Source organism: Anser cygnoides, chromosome 3 (assembly GCF_040182565.1).
Source record: "Anser cygnoides isolate HZ-2024a breed goose chromosome 3, Taihu_goose_T2T_genome, whole genome shotgun sequence".
NCBI classification, from domain to species: Eukaryota; Metazoa; Chordata; class Aves; order Anseriformes; family Anatidae; genus Anser; species Anser cygnoides.
Genome location: NC_089875.1, coordinates 42,756,630 through 42,778,547, shown reverse-complemented (window position 1 = coordinate 42,778,547; position 21,918 = coordinate 42,756,630). Strand labels below are relative to the sequence as shown.

At 45.1% G+C, this 21,918-nt stretch overlaps 1 protein-coding gene across 8 annotated transcripts in view; it reads left to right on the top strand.

Moving 5' to 3' along the window:
- The window catches only part of SLC35F3 (solute carrier family 35 member F3), a 190,857-nt gene that overhangs the window by 130,778 nt on the left and 38,161 nt on the right, over positions 1-21,918 (top strand). For 7 of the 8 annotated variants that reach the window (XM_048047250.2, XM_066994043.1, XM_048047251.2 and 4 more), the window contains one exon: positions 19,665-19,989. In XM_048047250.2, coding sequence (XP_047903207.1) covers positions 19,665-19,989 — 325 coding nt within the window. Of the gene's footprint in view, positions 1-3,847; positions 4,144-19,664; positions 19,990-21,918 lie in introns of those variants that run through there. The other variant, XM_048047253.2, reaches the window with a different exon arrangement.

The following is a 21,918-nucleotide window of genomic DNA, read 5'->3' as shown; positions in this document are numbered from 1 at the left end:
CAAACAGACTAATAATTGTTTGTGGAGAATATTCAACAAATAACTTCAAATAAACAAGAGGAAAGGAGGATCTGTTCCTGGACAGCTTGTGGGCAGAGTAGGTGTCTAGCTAATATTCGTGCATGTATTTGGTTCCTAGCAGATTAATTCCTTTTGGCATGAGATGTAGCCTGTTACGAAATTGGCTACACATGTACAAGTCCATACTCCATTTCCTTTAGGGTTGCTAGGCTCAACAGTGATTGCCCTCAGTGGTAAGGCAAGCACGTAAATTAATAAATGTCCTGTTAATGAGTACACTAAATAGGAAAATATCTGAACTGGAAAAATACCAACTATACATGTTTTTCATGTTGGTTAATCAAATTAGCTAATAGGATAAAAGTCAAGGGTTATAATAGACATAACTATGAGAATTTAGTTTTGTCTCAAGTATACCTTTCTACATTGATAAGTCTTTCACAGAAGTGGTGATGTTATATGAGCTTAAAAGCAGCATGATGGCTGGGTGCTAATGCCTCCATTTACATGTCTGTGCGTTAAAGAAAACAACCAAACGTAATTTTTTAATCTGAACTTTCAGGTAACTGATGGTATGTATTAAAAGCAGCTCCATCAGACTTTACCATACAGAAGCCTGGCTGAGCAAATTCTATCTATCTCATCCTGGATTTTTAATCTGACTCTGCCTTTTCACATGACACATCCTTGCTCTTGATTGGAATTGGAAGTCTGTTCTCTCCAGTTTTCAAGCTTTGAGTTTTCTCTCCCAATTTATTAGCTGTCTGGAAGCCAGACATCCACCAGCTTCTCCCCTGTTGCATCTTGAATGCTGGAGGGGTGTTTTAAGGAAAAATAGCCGTAAATTTGACTTGAAATGTTACCCTGAGTGCATCGGTTTTGCTTTACTTAATACTGTAAGGCGTTTACTATGAATTCAATTAAATGTAATCCAGCAGCAAATGTGTTAAGGCTTAGGGATGCGGGGAGGTTGCACTGCCATACAAGTTACAGAAAGTAACAAGCATGCTGCCAAACCCAGCTCTTGCTTTTAGAGCCCTTGGAATATAGTCCTCAGACGTACTATTCTTCATTAAATAAACACAACTTTTTGTTATTGTGGTATGTGGCTGATTTTTATGCACAGAGCAAGACAGGGGCTTAGCATGGATCTTTGGTTGTAAGTATTTGTGCCTGCAAGGGCAGCAAGAGAAATCAGAGACTAGTGGAGTTAAAATGCAGTCGGATCGAGGGTCAAGTATAGCCATATCAAACTGCATTAGCCCTAATTAGCTGCGCTTGACGCGCATTGTCCAAATGATGTCCAAAAGCCAGCAAGCAGTCCAATGTCCTATTCCCGATCTGAAACCAGTTAGTTGGATACTTGTTGTCCTCAGTCCCTTTGAAAGCTTTTCTGGGGAGATTAAACTGAGCATCGAGGCGAAGAGCCCTGAGCACTGTGGTTGTGCAAGTTGTCATCAGAGGGAGGAGGAGGACGGGAGTGTGGAAGGCTGAGGTGCCTCCTGGCTCTCGCAGCACCAGCTGGCAGAGGTGCACCAGCCTCTCAAAGCAGCACGTTTGGCCGCCACCATCACCCAAGCTAGCAGAGCTCCAGCCAGCCACAGGAGATGGTTGTTGCCAGGAAAGTCTTTGACATCTGGAGTTCTAGCCATAAATAAAACATCGCAAGCTTGAAACCTGTTAACAGCCCTGCAAATCCTGGAATAGTAAATATATGCATGGTTGAGTTAGAATAATATGCTATCAAAAAAAAATAATAATAACTCACCTCCTTTTCATCATGATTCTTTATGTGAATGGTGCTGTCCTCCAAGTAAAATAATGTGCTTACCGTGTCTTGCCTATAAAAAATGAGAGCATAAACCTTGCAGAAAGGGAAGAGTGTTAAGTGCCCAGCAACAAAGAAGGCTTTAAAATAAATAGCCTTTAATTCCTATAAATGTCCTGGTGATGACAAGTTACAGACAGTAGAGAAGTCTGATTTTCCTCTGCCTTGCACAACCATTTGCCTGAAATTTGGATGTAAAATGCTGATTCAGTGGTTTCTTGCCTATAGCAGGAGTTCAGATCATTGTGGAAGCTAAGCTCAGGGTGGAAGGAGGCACAGCTCATCTGGGTTCTGTTCCTTGCTGGTGTCACTCGATTAGCTGATCTGGGGAAGTTCCTTAAACTCTGTGGCTGCATTTTACTCACCTGTGAATCTGAAGTTTCTTCTCAGAAGCAGTGCAAAATGAATATTTTATACTGCACTTTGAAATCCTCATATACAAGGCACTAGCATTGAGAAATATTTTATGGACAGAACCAGCCACGGTGAGATCTGCCTCTCTTCATGTAGCTTCTTTCAAAGATCAGAAACTGTTTGGACTCCTAGATGAAACAGTCCAGTGAAACAAGATGAACCCACAGTTCCCAACATGCCTATGATCTGTAACATCACAGGAAAATCAGTGGGTCTGATAATCCTACTAGGATAGCCTGGAAATAACCATGAAAGCCTTTTTTTTTTTTTTTCATTTGACTGAGCTGGGCTTTTGTGGTCTTCTTGCTGAGCATGCCAATAAACTTTCCTAAAGAATCCTGTGAAAGGAACCTACTGATTTTTTGATACAGCTCATCCTAAAGACTGATAGGAAACACAAAGCAGCCCCTTGGCTCCACCAGCCTGCAGGTCACCAGATGAGACCTTTGCAAGCTAAGTCTGGATCTGACCCCCAGGAGAGCTAGCCTCTTAAATACAAATAGCTGTCCAGCCTGCAGAAGGAAGGTGGCATTTTCCCACCGTTTGCTAACCAGCCTGTCAGGGCTGCTTTTCAATAATGACTAATTATATCATTAACAAATACTCTGGAGTGTTTGGGGAGTACTGCTGGCCGCCTAGGCTTGTTTGCAAAGTGCACTCCTGTTAATTTGACTAAACCTTGAGAACTGTGGAGTATTTGCATCTTGGTCTGCTAATACATCTCACGGTTGAAACCGGTGAATGTGCTGAGGGTTTTCGTAGCCACAGTAGAATTCTCTAGGAGTCAGGTGGTGCTCAGCGTCTTGCAAAATCTCATTCCTGGCTTATAGCTGTATAATTTTATTTATTTTTTAATGTTTCATTCCTGGCTTAAAGCTTTTTTTTATTATTATTATTATTTATTTTGTGTTTCATACTCGTTCATTAGAATGTGTCCTCTGCTGGATCCACTTTATTAATTGATCTGTTAGTTAATGTAAAAAAAGCTTATCAACAGAAGGGGAAACCTACCGCAACTTGTTGGTATGGCATGACTGGGGGTCTTAAAATTGTTTCTGAAAAAGAAACAAAACACGAGCATAGCAAGTCGCCACATCTGAGCGACATCCAGTTGTGAAATGCCCCATTTTATTTAATTTGTAAGTGCTGATGTGTTTTGTGCAATGCCTCCGGAGGAAGTTAGCAAGCCGTGCTGAGAAAGCGCTGGAGTACCACTGATCAACCGGTGGTGCGTGCTCCCGGGGCTGAGCCCGGCGCTGGGCTCCCTGACGCCGCAGCAGCGGCAGGGCCGTGCCCGGGCCGGCAGCGATGAGCGGCCGCCCGGCTGCGGGCCGGCACGGAGCGGCGGCGGGGGCCGCACCGGGGGGGCAGGTAGCGAGGAGCGGCTCGGAGGGCTCGCCCTGCGCCGGGAGGCGGCGGGGGCAGGCTGAGCGGTCCGCAGGGAGCCGGGAGCCCGGTCCGCAGCCCCCCGGCGGCTCCCGGCGGCGGGACCGCTGCCCGCGCCGCACTGCGCCCGGGGCCGGGGCCGCCCGGGGGCTCCGCCGCGCTCGGGCCCCGACCCGGGGGCGGCCCCGGGGGGCTCGGGGGGGGCCGCGCCGGTGACGTGGGGCTTGCGGCAGCCCCGAGCGGCAGCGGGCGAGCCCCAGCCCCCGCCGCCGCCGCCCGGTGCTGCGGCAGAGGGCGGCGGGCCGGGAGCCGGCGGGCGGCCGCGGGGCCGTGCCGGGAGCGCCGCCCAGGAGGGCTCCGGCGGCGCCAGGATGTAGGCGCGGGGCGGCGGGGAGCTGCCGCCGGCGACGGGCTCGCCATGAAGAAGCACTCGGCCAGGGTGGCCCCGCTCAGCGCCTGCAACAGCCCCGTGCTCACCCTCACCAAAGTGGAAGGTAACGCGGGGGCCGGAGGGGGGGTGCCCGGGGTGCTCCCCGCTCTCGGCTCCCCCCCGTCCCGTCGGGGCCCGGGGAGCCGGCACCGGCCCCACAGCCGGTGGGCGAGCTGCTGCCCGCTGGCACCCCGGCGGGACGGGGGGGGGCGTCGGGGGGAGGCCAGCCCCGCGGGAGGGACGGGGGGACCCCCCGAGAACCTGCCCTCGCCTCCCCTGCCCGGCCCGGCAGGCGCTGCTGTGGGGCTGTGTGGGGGCTCCGCCGCCGCGATGGGCAACGGGAGCCCCTCTGGGACCGCGGGGAGCTCCGGAGACTTTCAGACGGGGAAAGGGGCTGGGTGCGATCAGGGGTCCCCCCAGAGAGCCCTGAGGCTCCGGGAGTAGCGAGTGGGAGGCCTGGCTGGAGGAGCTGCGGTCCTGGGGAGAAAGAAGTAGGCTGTGTCCTGGAGCAGGGCTAGGCAGAGCAGGTGAGATGGACGGGGGAGAGCGGAGATCGGAGGAACTCAGAGGGTGCAGCTGAGGAAGAGGAGTTCATCTGAGGGGTGCATAGGGAGCTGAGCTCCTCGAGGAAGGGCAAAGAGGAAGGCACTGGCTTGGGGTACCCACTGGGGGATGTGGTGGTTGGGTGAGAGAATGGGGTTGGTGAGAGAAAAAGGTTGGCTCAGGGGAACGGAGGGAGGCAGGTGGCGACAAGCGAGAGGCAAAGGAGGGGAAGAACGAAGCCAAAAGGGGAATGAAAGGACAGGAAGAGGTAAAATGTGAATGTGAGACTCTATGGAAAGTTCATGAAGAAGGAGAAAAATAATAATACTGAAAAACTGAGGGGAAAAAAGATAGGAAAAGAAAAATGGTAGCAATACATCTGTGCGGAAGAAAGGGAAAATGCAGAAATGCCCAAGGAGGGGGAGAGGAACTAAAATCATCAAGTAGAGCTAAATGGGGAGTACCTGAAGGCTGTGATTTCGGTTCATGGAGAATACAGCTGTTGCATTCTCCCAGCATAAAATCCTCCTGCTGTAGAGGTAGGAGAATGGATCTCAGTTTGCTGAGTGAAAGAAGAAGCCAGATTTTAATGATGCTGTAATTATAATAAATACAAGCCCTTGGAGTTAGCTCCGTGCCCAACAAAGTGTTTCTCTCAAGGTTTGTATCGGAGGCTCCTCTGGGCAGTAAGCATGGCTTCCTTTCTTTTGGTGCACTGCACAAGCTTTGTGAATCATAAATAATAAAAACCCACTAGGTTCCAGCTTTGAAATGTGGGTCATATTCTGTTTCTACCAGTTCAAATACAGTTTATTACCTACCTTATATAGAAACAGAAGCAGAGCAGTCTTCCCCTGTGCTGCAAAATTGAATCCTTCCAAGCACATCCATGTCTGCTGTGTGTACCAGCTCCGTGATACCGTACCACCGCCCACCAGGGACTTTGTTGACCTAGTTGGACTTTTCCTTCCTTAGTTCAGATTCTTCTTTCTGTTATCATCAACGGCAATGTCTAAATTGCCCTGATGGTGTATGATAGAGACCAGAGGTTGTACAGAAGCAGGTAAGAGTTTCCTTCGCTGTATGTTTCCTTTTAATGAAACAGACTCGCTTTGTTTGAGAGCTTCTCTTTCCAAATCAATTGACAACATTTCCTTTCAGACTAATATTGACTAATTTTGCCAGCTGGTGTTTAGAGCTGTATGAAAAAGCTAGGATGTAGTTATAGACTGAAATGAGACAGTGGGCGTACAGTGGACTGCTTTCTTCCCTCGGTCTGGCTGCTGTACCTCTGGCAAAGATTTGTCTTCCTAAAGTTCTCTTGTAGCCAGCATCCCTTGCAAAGGCACAACCAGCGGTGCAAGCTCAAGACAGCAAAAACTTTGCTCTGCTTCGTAGGTAAGCTTATTTTCTTCCCTATCAACCACCACCAAAGCCTTTCAAGGATCTTGGGCGGAACCCCTGGGAGTATGCTTCTCTATAGGATAGTTAGCCAAGAGGAGCCTTTCATTGATATGCATTGTCGTGAAGCCTTCCAGCATTCCCTTTATATTTTCTTGTCGATGCAGTAGCTTCTTTACTTTAAAAGGAAGATAAGGACTTTGTGCGCCTTCAGAAGCGTGACTGCCATTTCAAATTATTTCAGAGATTGAATCATCAGTATGCACTGAGCCTGCTGTACCAGCACTTTTAAAGACAACTCTATCTACACGCATCACTCAGGCAGGCAGTAACCATACCATGTGTTTTGTGTGCCTGGTGCCATTGCGCACACTTCATATTTTGAGAAATGTAGGCTCGGTGCCTGTTTTGTGCCTGTCTATCTTTCTGTCATTGTTTTTATCGCCAGTTTCTATCCATACTGCATTTCTCTTGGACCAGGTGATTAGCTGGTTTCACCTTCTTTGTACGTGAAAGTTCAGAGTACTTGGAGGACTGCCTTCCCTTCCATGGGAAGGTAAATATCCATCCCTGCTCTGCATCTTGGGATCTTCCAGAGGCAGGTGACATCAGTTTTCACAAGAGGCTCCAGGACAATCACCTTGCCAGAGAAAACCCATCCTTCACTTAATTAGTCCCTACTTAGAGCTCCTTATTCTCAGGCTTCTGGCACCAACAAAGTGGTATCACAGCCTCCCCATATGGCACCTTTACTCTGCACTATCAGGAAAAGTGGCTGGCGGTATTCAAGGTTGCTTGTAACACAAATAATACCCCTTTGTTTTCAATTATTACACATATATGTCCCAGTGTAGTTGCTGTGGAACCGGATTCCTCCACCTGCTCTTTTGGAGTAACTTTGTTTGCATCACGGGAGTTACAGGGAATTTTTACAAGTACAAATGGGAAGTGAATTTGGCCTTTAATGTATTTCATGCCTGCGGGGAATTCATCACAAATGTATCAACGCTGTAATTACTTCAGTAATAAATCTTTTTGGCTTCTTTAGCAAGCATAGGCTGAAGATCCCAACCGCAGCAAAAACTTCCATGAGTGGCAGTATGCCTCCCTCAGCTATGTGATTCTTTTTATCCTCATTTTGCAGATGGGGCAGACGAGAAACTGCAGAATGAAGCAGCTTGTCTAAAAACAAGCAGCACATCTTTTCACAGAACAGGGGAGAAAAGACCTACAACAGATAGAAACAGACCCCCTAAGCCCCGAATTTGTGTTCTGGCCACAGGAGGGCACCCCCAAGATTGGACATGCTCAGGGTGCGAGAGGGCTTCTACTGAAGTCGCTGATTTCTTGCATGTTCCTAATTAAACTTCCTTTTGGGGGGAAAAGCTCAAATGCTGCATAAATACATCTCTGCATGAATACTGTGCCGCTGTTAGCAGTGTTCTGCTGCTGTCATCTGAAAGTTTTGGTAATCAGACGGTGCTTGTTCATGCTTTGGCTGAGCACTAGGACAGCCCCCGTGAAAATTGCACCCAGGAGTAGGCATCTGTAGAGCAAGAATTGTGCCCACTGGTCTTTTTTATGTGAGAAATGTACATTGTAAAACTATACAGTGCTCATGTAATTCTAGAAAACAAAAGAAACGGGAGAGCAGGAAAGGCTGGTGAGCCAGTGGTTCAGCCAAGGCTGCTGGTTTGCCCATGCTTCCCCACTGAAATGGCCTTTGTGAGGAATGCACACCTGCTTCTGCGTGGAATAATTAATTTGCAAAATGTTTGCTTTTGTTCAGCCTGTCTTCTTGCACAGAAGACAAAAAATAGCTGATTCTTTGATGTGGACATTCACAATCACGGCAGAAACCATCAAACCCATGCTTTGCTTGTTCCAGGGCTGTGGTAGCAGCTTTCACTCACTCCTTGCCAGAGCTGGGACAAAATGAATGCTGTAGGGGTGAAGTTAATGGTAACAAGAGGCAGGGGCTTTGCATACAGGTATGAGAATGAATGGGGGTGTAATCTGCAGTTTGTCTGTTTCTCCACTGTACCTGCTGCCATGTGCTGTTATCCCAGGGTAAAGTCAATGTAGCTTACTCCTCTGCTGGAAAAGGGGTGCTCTATTTCACGTTTACTGAGTGGTAAATTCACATAGGCAATAATTACACTCTGGCTTTAACCCGTGGCAACTTCTGCCCAATTTTCCTATTTCTCTCAGTGTTTTCGGCTAATTCACCAGCCTATTTGAGCAGATATCCAAGATCGTGCTCCAAAGGAGTGAGGAGTTTCTTGTTTCATAACACCTGGCACCCTTCCCAAATGGCGCAGTGCTTTCCTAGTCTTTAAACAGTCTCAAAATGAGCCGCTCTTAGCTGTGCTAGGCTTACTCACTGGGGATTCCTGCCAGCTCATCTTTGATCGTGTCCCACTCATTGTTTTCTATACCATCTCGCCTGTGCATACTCATAATCTATAGGTTTAGAGGTGACTCATTGCTTCTGCACTGTGTATCCCCTCCCCAAATGATACAAAAATAAAACGAATGTATGAGACCATTTTGATGTTAGTGAACTAATGCTAGAGCAGGAGCTTTAATGCATCACGGAGCAGAAAGATAAGTTATTAAAGATTTATCCAAGCTTCCTTACTTTAGTGGCTGAAACGAGCCAATATGTACACAATACAGACAAACAATATTTTCATTTATAGTGACAGAACCTAAGAATAACATCAACCATTGGATAATCTGAGACTTTCTGTAGATCACAGACCATTAAATTTCACCCACATACCCCTAAATGAAGCAAGGTGCATTTTCTTGTCATCTTGAATCAATTTAAGCATTTGCTTTCAAACAATAAGCAGATTACTAATCCGTCTATTTAATCATAGATTTCTCTCATGAGAAGGTGGAACAAAGGCTAGTAAAAAGAAATATTAAGTCGCCAGAATGCATCATGCGTTGTCTCCTAATTTCATTTGATAATATTTGTAGAAGAAAATTTCACCTCTCTTTTCATAATGGCCTACAATTGTAGATGGAAGAGTATATAGCGTAGAAGCAGTTCAGTATAAGAGCTAGGGAAAAGACCAGAAGTTCCACGTGAAAGTCTACAATCTCTTAACGTGTATTCCCTAGCCATTGCCTAGTTATAGGGCACATGAGTAGTATTATTTACATTGTACCTGTTTGGCCCCTTATACTCAGCACAGCACATTCACCTGCATACTAGGTGGTTCCCTCATCGTGGCTGGAGTACCATCACCAACCTTTAATCCAAAGCCCAGTTACTCTTTGTTAATTATAAACTGTGAGTGCCACTGCAGATCTGGACAGCATCCTGCAGAAGCAGGAATTTGGCTGATAAGAGAGTAGATTAACTTTGTAATCATCACCGAGTTTTGCTGGCAGTCACTGCAGCGTCAGATCAAAGGCAACAGGAAACAAGGTGTTCTTTGCATTGCAGAGATGGCTTGCTTTCAGGCAGAGATGCCCACCAAATGTGTTGGCACCGTGTACTGGAGAAGCCAGGCACCACCTCCAACGTTAACTGCCTGATTCCAGGAACTTAAATCCACTCTTAATTTGTCATAATGCAGAGGAACCTTGCCTTGAAATTTTGAGAGTCCCACACAAGGCATAAATATCTCCATGGGATCTAGTACCCTTTGATTATACAAAAATTATACACTGAATTTTCTTGATGTAACAGGAATGGGTTTTGCTCAGCCTCACTATTTCTGGCCATAGAACAAACTCCTCGAAGGAAAGACCTGTGAGTCCCATAAGCCTTGTAATTTGGTCATGGAGAATAAAGAAATGAGGAAATATGCTCTGGATATAGCTTTTCCACAATCACCTCACATTCCCTAGTGCATCTTTCAGCAAAGATAGCATTGTATTTATGGCTGAAAAAAAGTATGAGTATGTCTTCTATAGCTGATTGAAACAATAAGAGGTTCCAAAACCCTTCCTTATTGAAAAGAGGAGAAGGTAATTATCAGAGAGAAAGTGGAAACTGGAATCCTTACGTGTAATATTTTTTTTGCTCAGTTGTAATAATTTTCTTGATGCCAACAAGGGTCTAGCCAAGCCTAGATTTGTTACCAAAGGAGACCCAGCTTTGGGTGAGCTTGCCAGTGAGATGTGAGGAGGCATCCTCTTGTTTCCTCTGGTACATCCTTGAGCAGCAAATCACATGAGGACTTTTCTGGATATATGTATGCTGCTCCAACCATTGTGAGCAGACTGAAATCCATTTCAAGTCTGCTCTGTTGTCTGGTTGTTAGTTGGCAGAGACAGATGCTCTGAGTGTCGTGTTCTGAATTTAGGACCTAAAAAAGCATCATGTTTTAGGTTCAATAGCAGGTTAGCAGGTTTTTCCTAAGAGAACAGTCAACTGGACTTAGAATTCAGTGTGCAAAAGACCAATGGGCTCTGACAAAATCCGTTACCTGAAACTGTGTATACCTGAATACCAAGCAGCTCAGAATTTCAGAAAGCTCTGTAAGGGAAAAACAGCATTGTCTCATTTCTGAAAAAATGCAGCCAGCATAGCTGGTTTACCACTCAATATAATACCTGTTTATATGTCCTGATACGGATGTGGTATTCATATTAGTATAAGTAGCTGAGTATTGCCTTTGGCAATTAAACCATTGCCCAGGAAAGATGTGGCACTCAAACTGCTGGCTAATATAGTAGTTTCCTGTAGAGAATACAGTCTTGTTTTTTTTTTTCACCAGAACAGACAACCATTATTTAAACCTTTGTTCCAGATGAAATTTGCAAAGCCTCCAACTCACATTTGCCCAGAATCCAGTTTTGGCCATGGCTTATTTTTATTCTAATGCAAGTTGTACTTCCATAGAGATGCTGGTCTCCTCAAAATAAATGGCAAAACTCACAACTGCAATTTTTATTCAAGAAGGAAATTCAGAATAATGAAAAAAAAAAATCTAATTTTCCATACTATCAAGAATACATATCTCATAATCAGGATTATTCTGTATGTCCATTTACAGTTGTTACTTTCCAGTACCACAGTGTACTGTAATAAGCTCACAGTGTTACCAGTTTTCACTCTGGACTCCAGTCACGCATTCTGCTTAATAATAAAAAGGACAGTATTTAGGGGAACGCCTCACCCCACAACATTCAAAGTGGAATATCATGTTTTAATGAGGCTCATTTCAATGCAGCAATTTTAATAGAATTTCTAAGCAGTTGCCTCTGAAGATAAATTAAATGGATTACAGTGCAAGTTGCTGCAGTACAGAGTTGATAATTTATCAGCTCTCTCTGTGTCACTAACAGGAATTAGAATATAGATTTTGCAGAAAGTCTTGCTGGAGTATTTGAGAGGAATAAAATAATATATATATGCTAGGGAGGAGAATTTAGCATATCTTCAACAAATATGTGCAGATCTGTTATTTAATTCCAACTCTTAGTAAGCTTAGATATAGTATCTAGCACAGGATAAACCAGGAATTAATATATGATAACCATCAGTGATAGAAATCACTATAGTTTTGAGTAGTACTTAAGGATTTTGGAGTACCTGTTAGAGTAAACTTATGCCTGCTTGGCAAGATAAGCTATACGGATGATTCAGTAGTATCAGTGATATGGGACACAGATTTCCATAGATAAAAGCACAGGAGACTCATCTTGACCGCCTACAAGCCAACAGACCTATTTCCTACCCTGTTGAAATTAAGGTGAGATGATCAGATAAATTTGAATGTCCTGCATAGATTATCTTAACACTTTATTTTTTATGATTAATTAATTTATATAATAAATTCCAATAGCAAAAAAAAAAAGGTCTGAACTCAGTCGGCATTTGTCTTGCTTTGAATCTGTACTCATGCAGAGTTCCCATTTACAGTTACCTTCATCCTTCATAGAATTTATGCTGTAGCCTCAAACAAATTCAGACTTTCTGATCTAACAGGTTAATACCCTGGTTTTGTTGTTTAAAATAACCTCTACTGTGACTTTCTAAAATTTTATCCTGTTTTCATTTATTCTTAATGTAGTCATGCTATTCCGTGATCAAATTAAGTAACATAATTTTTATCTGTTACTGTAAGGCAGAGCATTTAGAGAGCACTTTTACAGTTTCCTAAATATTGTCTAAAAATCCACATGTGCAATGCCATTTTGACCAATTATTCTCATTTAAGAACTGATTTTATGAAGATTTATGGGGCTTTGTCATTTTTCCATCATGATGCGTTAATTGGTATTCATTGAAAAATGTAAAAATGGTCTGTTAGACCTTCAGGACCTCCCACAATAGGGAAGATTGGGTATTGTGCATAGACAAACCCAAACACTAAGCGTTACAGTCCCATCCACCAGCCACCCATGGACACTGCCAGCTTCCCCTTAGGAAGCTAAGAGCAATTTCCTCAACAAGCACATGAACAGCCGCCTATGGGGCCTGGCCAAAGGTCCTTCTGGTCCTGCCTCCAGCTTGGTGGAATTGATTGGGAAGGTGTTTTTCTAGCCTGAGATGAATCTCTTCCACTGTGGGCATGCTGTCAGTTGAAATTTCCCTCGATGCAGAAAACAACTTTTTGCTCTGTTTTCTGCTTTGTTCCTAATAATTGCTGGCAGATAATAATTTTCCTATTTTTTTTTTTTTTTTGGCTGCTCCTGAACAGTAGGTTGTCTTTTCTGTGGGACAGCCTGGGAAGAGCTCAGGATCCCTCACGGTAGATGGGTCAGAGCCCACTCTGTGTATGCAGCATGTGGTTCGCATACTCCCACCTGCACATCTGTACGCTTCTCCAGTTTGCTGTTTTATGACCACACCGCTTTGCCTGTCATCCTGCAGCCCTGGATGATAACTTCATTTCATTAGGAAACTGGCAGCTCACCACTTGCCCTCGTGATATTTATAATTACGTTGAAGAGTGCAGGTCCCACAGCAGGCCTCTGCAGAGCTCCAGTCACTCCTCTCCATTGCTTCCTTTACTCCTTCCTGGTTTCCTGTCTTGCACTGGGCCTTTTAGTCATTCCAGCACCTTCCCTGGCTGCCTATTTTCTGTACAACCCTTTGGAGTGGGATTTTGTCAGAAGCCTCTTTTAAACCTGGAACGAGAAACTACATTTCCTTCATCAGTGCGGCCATCCACCCCTGTCAAAGGACACCAGTGAGGCTGCAGGATGAGCGGCCTCGCCTGTCCTGTGGGTAATGCTGAGAGCAGGCCTGAGCACGGCTTTATGCCACACTAGGATGCCCGTCCCTCTCTATTGCTTGCTCGCTGTAGCACTTGCTGCTCTGTTTCACAGCTGAGTTGGCTGGCAGCTAAGTGTCTGAACCTTGCCTTTCAAAAAGCGGAGGGGGAGCAAGAGCTCATCTTCCATGGCTCGGCACATAGGGCACCTCCTTGTGGTGGCAGCTCCCCAGCTGGAAGGAGCCCAGGGCCAGGGGAGCCACACAGCAGCAAGGCTGGTCTGCCCAGAGTGAAATATGCTCTCGTTTGCTGGGAAAGCTTTAACTGAGGAGGTCATTTGCCCAGGGGAGAAAAAAAGTGATGTTTTAGGCTTGTTCCAATGATTATTTCAGATATAGACTAGAAATATTTCTTGGAGATGACTTTTTAAAAGAGAGATGTAAACTGTGCTTTGAATCCTGACAGGGTCTAGGTGTAAGAGAGGCACCGACCTGCTTAGGAATCCACCTAGGTGAGCCCAGGGACAGGTTGTTTGGTATGTGAGGGGCTCTAAGGGGTATGGGAGGAGGATACAGCTGGTGCAAGCAGCTTGGCAAAGCTAAAGCTCATTTGGAGAAGGAGGCAATGTCCCATTGTGCAGAAATTAGGCTGTACGGTCTCTCATTGCATTTCCATGCAGCAGAAACATAGGCCTTTGGGAAGGTTGTTACATGGAGATTACTGGCTTCCTAAATGAAATATTAGAATTCCTTAAAACCAGCTATCAGGATGGTCTGCGAGAGGAGAGGTCATCATTAACAATGGCATGGGAAATCTGCACCAGTGACTGGACGCTGTGACAGGTGACCCCCTCAGACCTCATTCTTTAACCTGACCAACTGTGAAGAAAACGCCTGGGCAACATATCTGAATAAATGCCAGTATTTCAGATTTAGACAGCTACAGAGGCAATTAGAGACGTAAATCATTTTGTGGATTTGGCACTTACTCTTCTCTTCACAGGATTATGCCTCAGCAGTTTTTAACAGCTTAGCTCAAAAATCCTGGACACCTAAATAATGCATAGCTAGTGTGGTAGATGGAAATGGGATAAAAACACTTGCAGGAGTTTGAGACTCTGCTACTGAGGCAAATAGTATTCTGTGTCCTGAACACCACCAGCAGCGGTCATTGTGTGTGTTCTTAGGTATGTTTGGAAATGGTAATTGTTTAGGAAATAACTGTCACCCACTAATCTCTCCATGTAGTAATTACTGGGTGAAGAGGAAGCCACAGAGTAGCTGAAGTTGTGTGAATATACTTTGCGTAGTGCCCAGCTCTGATCCCCCTGCATGTCACGGGTTTCTAGAGCTCCTAACCACTCTGAGGATCAGGCGCTGTCTTACAGGAGACATCTCCCATATCTGTTAGAAGAAAATAATATTTTTGCAAGCTTTACAAACTTTCTGTGCAACACCCAAACAGCTACAAAACATTTAAGAGGCTAGCAAAATACAGATGCCTTGAGGATGGCTCATTTGTAATTGTTAGAGAGACCTGTGAGGATTCTGTCAACGATTTTTCAGAAGTGTTCCTTAAAGAGCTGTTTAAGAATATGCTTACATTATGCTCACATGCAAGCACGTTCATAGTCTGGGGAAGCTGAGGGAGTTGTACATTATCATTAGGCACATGTATCAGTCCCTAATAGACAGGACCTTAGTCTGCGAGGGTCACTTTCTCTCTCTGAAGGTCTGGCAAGGGCACCCTGCGCTTTTGTAGTACTTCTTTCTGTCATTTGCTGACTAGCTGGGAACAGCGAGAGCAGCTTGCTGCTGACAGCTATACATGTTTGTGTCGTGGGCCCATCTCAGAGCCTGCCAGCGCTGCCTGCTGTGGCTTTACTCTTGGTTCCTGACAGCAGTGGTGGAGAGGAGGGACACATCTCACCCTGCTTCGGGCTCCTACACCAGAGACACCCACTTCTGGGCTTATCTCCCCAGACTGTTTAGGGCTGGTGGAGAGAAACAAGCACTTGGAGAGGGTGATTCATCTGGCTTGTTTTAATCGTCTACTTTAGGATGAGATAAATCGTGCTATGGAAATGTCTTTTTTTTTCTGTCTACTAACTATGCAGAAAGTGTAAATGACTGTCTCAGATATACAAGTCTGCATAGCAGATGTCTCAAACTGGTAAGAGGAATGCCACCCTTGGTTTCTATCAGGATCACACTCTGAAGATACACTGTGAGGTTCAGCCCTATGGAGAGTCTTAAACCGGTGAGCTGTGCACAGGAGTCTTAAGCCATAAGTGAGGCTTAAGGCCCTTGAAGTGGTCTGGACAGGCTGCTTAAGGGCGATACCAGTGCGGGGGTGGGTTTTCTGTAACCCAGTGCATCTCTAGTCAGTGAGAAAGGGCACTTCAGTGAAAGCATATACCTTATGTGGGATTAGTTGTGCCTTCTGGTGCCTGTTTCTCACCCTGGACTCAATCAGGAACAGGGGATGACTAGCTCGGGTGTGGGTGTCCCTACCACAGGTTTCTTAAGTTAGCCGAGAGGGGTCTTACCCTTAACGGGGGAAACACAGAATGTCTGTTCTGGGGTTGAGGATCCCAGAGGGCACTGGCATTGGAGGTGATTTCCTTCAGGTGTTTGTAAATGCCACGGGAGACAGACTGGGCTGAAAGGGAGGGAGGAATGGTCTCAGCTGGGATTTATGAAACAGAAAAATGAATGATCAAACAGGAGAAAAGAAAGCCAAATTTAGTAAAAGCAAGATAGGCATTTTTCATCTATCTCAGCATCTTGATTTACTCTTTTGGGGCATATAGTAGCATACAGAGCAGTCTGCTGCAAGGGGCAAAGGAAAAAAAAAAAAAAAACAGGAAGTCTGGCGGAAGATGTCCAGAAATAAAATTCTTTAAAGTCCTGCCTCATCTGCTCTGAAAAGCCATTTTGCCATCTTTAAATTGCTGTGGAGTCTGATGCCAGCTGGCCCTTGTGCAGCTTTAGAAAGGGGATGAGAAGCTTCTCATCCATGTGTGGGTTTGCCATCACCCAACCTACACCTGTGCAAGAAAAACTGTCCCTATGGGGACACAGGGAGTGGACAAGCAGAGCTACAGCTCTGGGGGTTGTGCATTCCAGCCAGCAGGCAGGTCCCCAACCCAGAAAATGAACAGAGGGGATGATGTGTGTGTATATTATCTATAGCCTCCACCTTTTCCAAAGACAATCTGGCTTTTTGAGACAGAAGCACAGAAAATTTGGGAGCACAGAAAATAGTGAGCACAAGATGCAGTTTCACAGCCAGATAGTTAAAAGATGTCCCTGCTTGTAACTCTTGATCAGCCAACAGTGATTTTTACCTCTAAATTTGAGGTCCATCATCATGAAACGTGTCATGCCTGGGATAAGTTTTTACTCCGTCCAGCATGTAAATGCATCCAAAGAATGAGCATCACTAGAAATTTAAGCCTTGAGCAGCAATATCACTGTAGTAGAAGTGGTACACTCAGTATTGTCATTTCCTGAAAGTGAATGTCTTGGGGCACTGAACACAAAGTTAAATGTACATGGGTGAGTCATTTTGCCTATGGGGTAGAGAGAACATCAGTAAAGTGTAGCTTTATTTCAAAGGGACTAATTGCCAAAGAACAGACCTAAAAGATAGCGATGTTGCCTACAAGCTGCCCAAATGAACTGCTAGCTTATGAGTACGTGCATGGTGTAAGAGGGAGCAGGACAGGCATCTTCAGCCTGGAAGATCCTCACCGCGTTGTCTGCAGTGGGGTGTCCATCAAACACGGCATTACTTAATACTGAGTGCCTGGTGGGTCAGGGCGTGTGGTTGTGATTTTCCACCTTTTCAGTGGGTGCCAGAAGTACTGGACCCCAGAGGTCAGATACGTTATCCTGCCGTCTCAGTGACCAGTTCTTATTTTAGAAAAAATAACACAAATTCAGTGTTGTCACTCAGAGCACCTACCTGTCTTGGGATGTCGTATATCCCAGTGGCTTCAGGCATATTCCCTGCTGTTAAATATCTTCAGCAGGAGGGGGTTAAATGCTGGTTTCCTGCATCCAGGAGGAAGAACTGCAGAGAAGAAGGGGGCAGAGAGTACTCCTCTGGCTGTCTTCTAGAAGGAGGAACATTTTTGTGTGCCTCTCCAGTGGTTTCAGAGATGGGCTGTGGGTGGAGGAAGGCTGTTCCTTGCACTAGCAGTGGCACAGCCCCCTCTGAAGCCCGTTGCATAGCTAGCTGAGGCGGCTCTCACTTGGCACTGTGGCTTCCTTTTTGCTGTGCCCAGCTCTCCTCCTTGGCCCATGGGAAGCATGCCAAGGGGAGTTCACGAAGGTGTAGAAAGTGTTTGGTCTTACACTGGCAGCATCCATTAGAAAGGCGCGAGGGGAAATTAAAAATTATAGCCATCGTTGCGGGGCTTGTGTGGTGGACAGTAAAGAAGGTGCTGTCAGCTGCACATTATTTGCTGAAGTTAAAGGAAACCAAGGTATCATCGTACAGCAAACTGAACTCTGACCAGTCTGTGCCAGGCAATAGAGGAAGGAACGTTACTTACAAGTAGTGGTGTAAAGAAAACGTATTAAAATGTTTAGAATGAGCTAGAGCCTCAGCCTTATTTCAATTCTGCCTTCTTCTGATGTTTAGCAGGTAGCTTTTGAGCTTCCCGTTGTATGTTTAACACAATGCTACATTAACTTCGGATAATTCATTGGCCTGCTGATGCATCTCCCATTATGTGGGAAGCTGCCCACACAGTCTTCTATTGAAAACTGAAATAAGTGAAGAGTTCAGCAACGTCCCCATCTCTTTAAAGCCACTCAAAAACACCAGCAAAAATCTAGATGTTTATTCCTTTGCTGCTGAACGCTCTTCGTAGATCTCAAGATGTCAGACGGTTACAAAATACAGCTTTGCTAGGCAAACTAATGGTACTCTTAGCTCAGATCAAGCATTTCTTTTATGTGAAGGACTAATTAAATACTTCTCTCCATTGGAATAAACCTTTCATTTAATGATGTATTAGCTTACGTAAATACAAAATTAGGTTAACCTGAAATAAGATGTTTTAAGAGATTGTCCATTCCAACCACTGATTCCCACCAATATAAGGAAGGACTTCCATACGTGGATCTCTTAGTCTGCAATGAGCATGGATAAATGTTTGGCAGTATAGTCCCTCATTATCCTGGCTGTACTTATATTTCTCTTTCCACCTTTCAATGCCTTTGGATGCTTTTGAAGTTGTAGGCTCCTGGCTTTCAGCATAAATCACTATTACTTCATCCTTAAAGTGAATGGGCCAACTAAACAAATCAGCCTTTAAGAGAAATCACTGCTGGCTGACTGTTGCATGCAGGTGACTTGATGGCTTCAGTGGATGTTGAATGGAGTTAATTTACAGCAGGTGAAAGCCCTAAAGGCAGTGGCCTGCTGCTGAGGTCTGCCAGCACCTTTTGATCTCAGTAGGAGATGAGCCACCTAGCGCTGCATTGCTCATTCATTTACAGCCTGGACACAGTTATCTGCTGATAGTGGTAAGATAGCAGGACTCTAACAATTCATGTTTAAGGATATAAGTAAAAACCAGAAATAACAGCAGGTGCTGTCTTTCAGAATCGTCGCCTGGTTTGTACACTGCCCGTAACTGGGCCAGTGGGTGCTGAGGTGTGCGGCTGAGGAGCTGCCTCCACTTTGGGGTGCTGGATGCCGGGTCCAGCCCTAAGGCATGTGTGAAACCCAGCTTTCCAGCAGCATCCTAGGCTTGGTTAAACCAGGGAAAAGTCAACGTGCTGTATCACATCTGGTGCAGGACTCAAGCCGAAAAAAGTTACGGCTGCGTAGTCTGAGACACTTCAGGGCAGCCTGTGGGTTGGTCTAGCTGTTGGCACCTGCCGCAGGAGAGCTAGGGACCGCTGAAATGCTGGGGGATCCAAGTTCAGTATTAGTCGTGCTACGTGTGTTGCAGTGAGGATGCTCACTGCAAGGTTAACTACGTGGTCCCCTCCCTCCTCTTAAAGAAACGTCATACTGCGTAAGCTGCCCAATTCCACGTTTTCCAAGACGATAACAATTCCAACTATTGCTGCAATCCCCTTTGCTGCTCTACCAAATTCAGTGCTGTATTTTTCAGTCATCTACATGTCCTTACAGCATCAGTTTTAAGTGGCGTGTTAAATCTTTCTACATACATCAGAACATGTAATTTTAATTTCCATTTACTCAGTGGCTTTTAAATCTAGAGGTGATAATTATTATTTACATTCTAACCATGCCTTAGTTGAACCAGAGGCCTTGCAATGATCTAAAAATGAATGACGCTTTGTGGCAAGATCTGTATTTATTTGTTTATTTTGGCTGGTAAAGCCCCACCTGACTTCAGAAGGCCCCAGGATGGGAAAACTAAAATTCTGCCCGGATTTCCTCAGTAAGCCTTGTGTTTTCTTCTCCCCAGGGGATGAGCGCTCCCGGGAGTCTCCAGCCCCAGCAGAAGCACAGATGCAAGCCGGGGCAGAAGGTGGTGGAAGGGTGAGCCGCTGTTGCTGGAAATGCTCCGTGACACAACTCAAGAAAATTTTCTGGGGTGTGGCCGTGGTCTTGGGTGTCTGCTCCTCCTGGTCGGGTTCAACCCAGCTAGCCAAACTAACCTTTAAGAAATTTGATGCACCCTTCACTCTAACATGGTTTGCAACAAACTGGAACTTTTTATTCTTTCCTTTGTATTATCTTGGACATGTTTTTAAGTCAGCTGAAAAGCAGTCTCCAAAGCAGAGATACAGGTATGGGAGCTTTTGTTTTTTTCTCCTGTGGCTCTTGCATGTTGCTCTGCCTCTAAGCCGACATTTTACTCATTAAATCAAACCTGCAGTTGCTTTCCTCTTCAGGTTTGTTAAAAGGTGCTCTGAATTCATTCTGTCATATGATAGCTGTTGATATTACTCTTAATACAGTTTGACTCCAAAAGTAAGAAGTCCGGGTTTATTAGAAATACACGCAAGTCGGTTAATGAAAGTCCACCGTTTCTGTAATTACTTCTCAAGAGTTTTCTGTTCAGACTCCTGTGGCCATCATTTTCTTTATTAGGGTCTTCTTCCTCTGCCTTACAGCTGACCTTTATGGCAATCTCTGAGTAAGCAGAGAAAGCTCTTCTTTCCAAAGTCGAGACTTGTGCAGTGCCTCGAATAGCCAAGTAAAAGGTATTACAGTATTTTCCTGGCATTATGCCCCTGACATCTAAGGCCAGACTCTGATCCCAGTTAAACTCGAGCTGTTTTGTTTATTTCCGGGAGGAAGCACAGTCATAAACAAGGACAGTATTTTGTCTTCAGCACACCTTTTCTTCACAGCAAGCCAAACCCACTGAGCCTGAAGGACTCGTGGAAAGCCGTGAGTGCCCATCCTCCATGAGAGGCTAGGATGCTCTAGCTGCTTGAAGGACTGCCTCTTGGTGAGCGCTCCTTCATCTCATCTCCTTTTGGCTTCAGGGAGGCGCCTGGGACAGATGGGATGAATCAGCCATCAGGACGTCCTGTGTCAGAGCCTCCCTGATACATGGAAGGATGTGAACAACATTTTCCCCTTCTGTTACACAGTGGGACTCACAGCCTTTTAATGAAGTAGCTCAGAAAATAAACAGTAAGAAATGCACATTTCTCAGCTTCCAGCTGTGCAGCTAGTGGGGAGGAAACTCACTATGGGAAACGTAAGAAATCAGGTTACTCAGTTATACTGATTACACTGTACCTCCTAGTACCAGGGTTAAGATTATTAATTTTTAAATTGTGCTTATTAGCCATTATTGTATTTTCTTCCTCTCCTAAATCATTGAGGCAGCTACAGATAAAGGAATTTCACTGCAGGTCCTAAAGCAGTACCAGAAGTTTTAAAGACATTTTCATAAGATGCTGTGTTTCCTACACTTCAGTTTGTTGTTTACTCCATAACAGACATGGGGGCTTCAGGGTTGAGAAAAGTATGGAGGTTAGAGAAAGAGTTTAATCTAAAAACAGGAAGAAATGCTAGCCCCAAACAACTATATTCTAGTTTCTTTGTTGTGTCAGTATTTTTCTTTCCAATTGCCATCAGACAATGTTTTAAATACTGATGAAATCCAGGGTGAATGCCTGTGGTTCACCAGATTCCTGGGCTTAAAACCAGAGCCTTACACTCTTTGTTGCCACAGTTAATTGATATGGGCGATAGTTTTCTGTCTTCCATTTAATTAAATGATGACTGAGTTGAAGAGCAGGTGCAAGCCCTGCAGGCTATTTGGGATGCAGGGGGACATCATTACGAATAAGCCTACAGCAGGCTTAGTGAAGAATGTGTGTTTGTGAGTCTGACTAGCGCGTTGACTAGGGTTAATTTGCAGAGTTTTTATTGGTGTCAGGGTCAACAGATATTTGGAGATTTGGCTTTGTTTCCTGTCCTTGCTGCAGATTTGTTTTGTGGCTTTGAGCAAGTCACTGCAGACCTCAGATTCCTTTGTACTCTCTGGATGAGACAGTGCTTCAGAGGGAGGATTGTCCCTTAGAATCGTAGAATCATGTGCTTATGTGGTGTCTGCCCCAGCATGTCCATTATCCAAACTGAGACCTTTTGGTGCTGCTGCACTAGCTACCAATGAAAAAAAAAAAAAAGCATTACTGATCATCTGCCTATTTCAGTACAGCTGAGATTTCACATGCTTGTAAGTCAGGTTCTGGGCT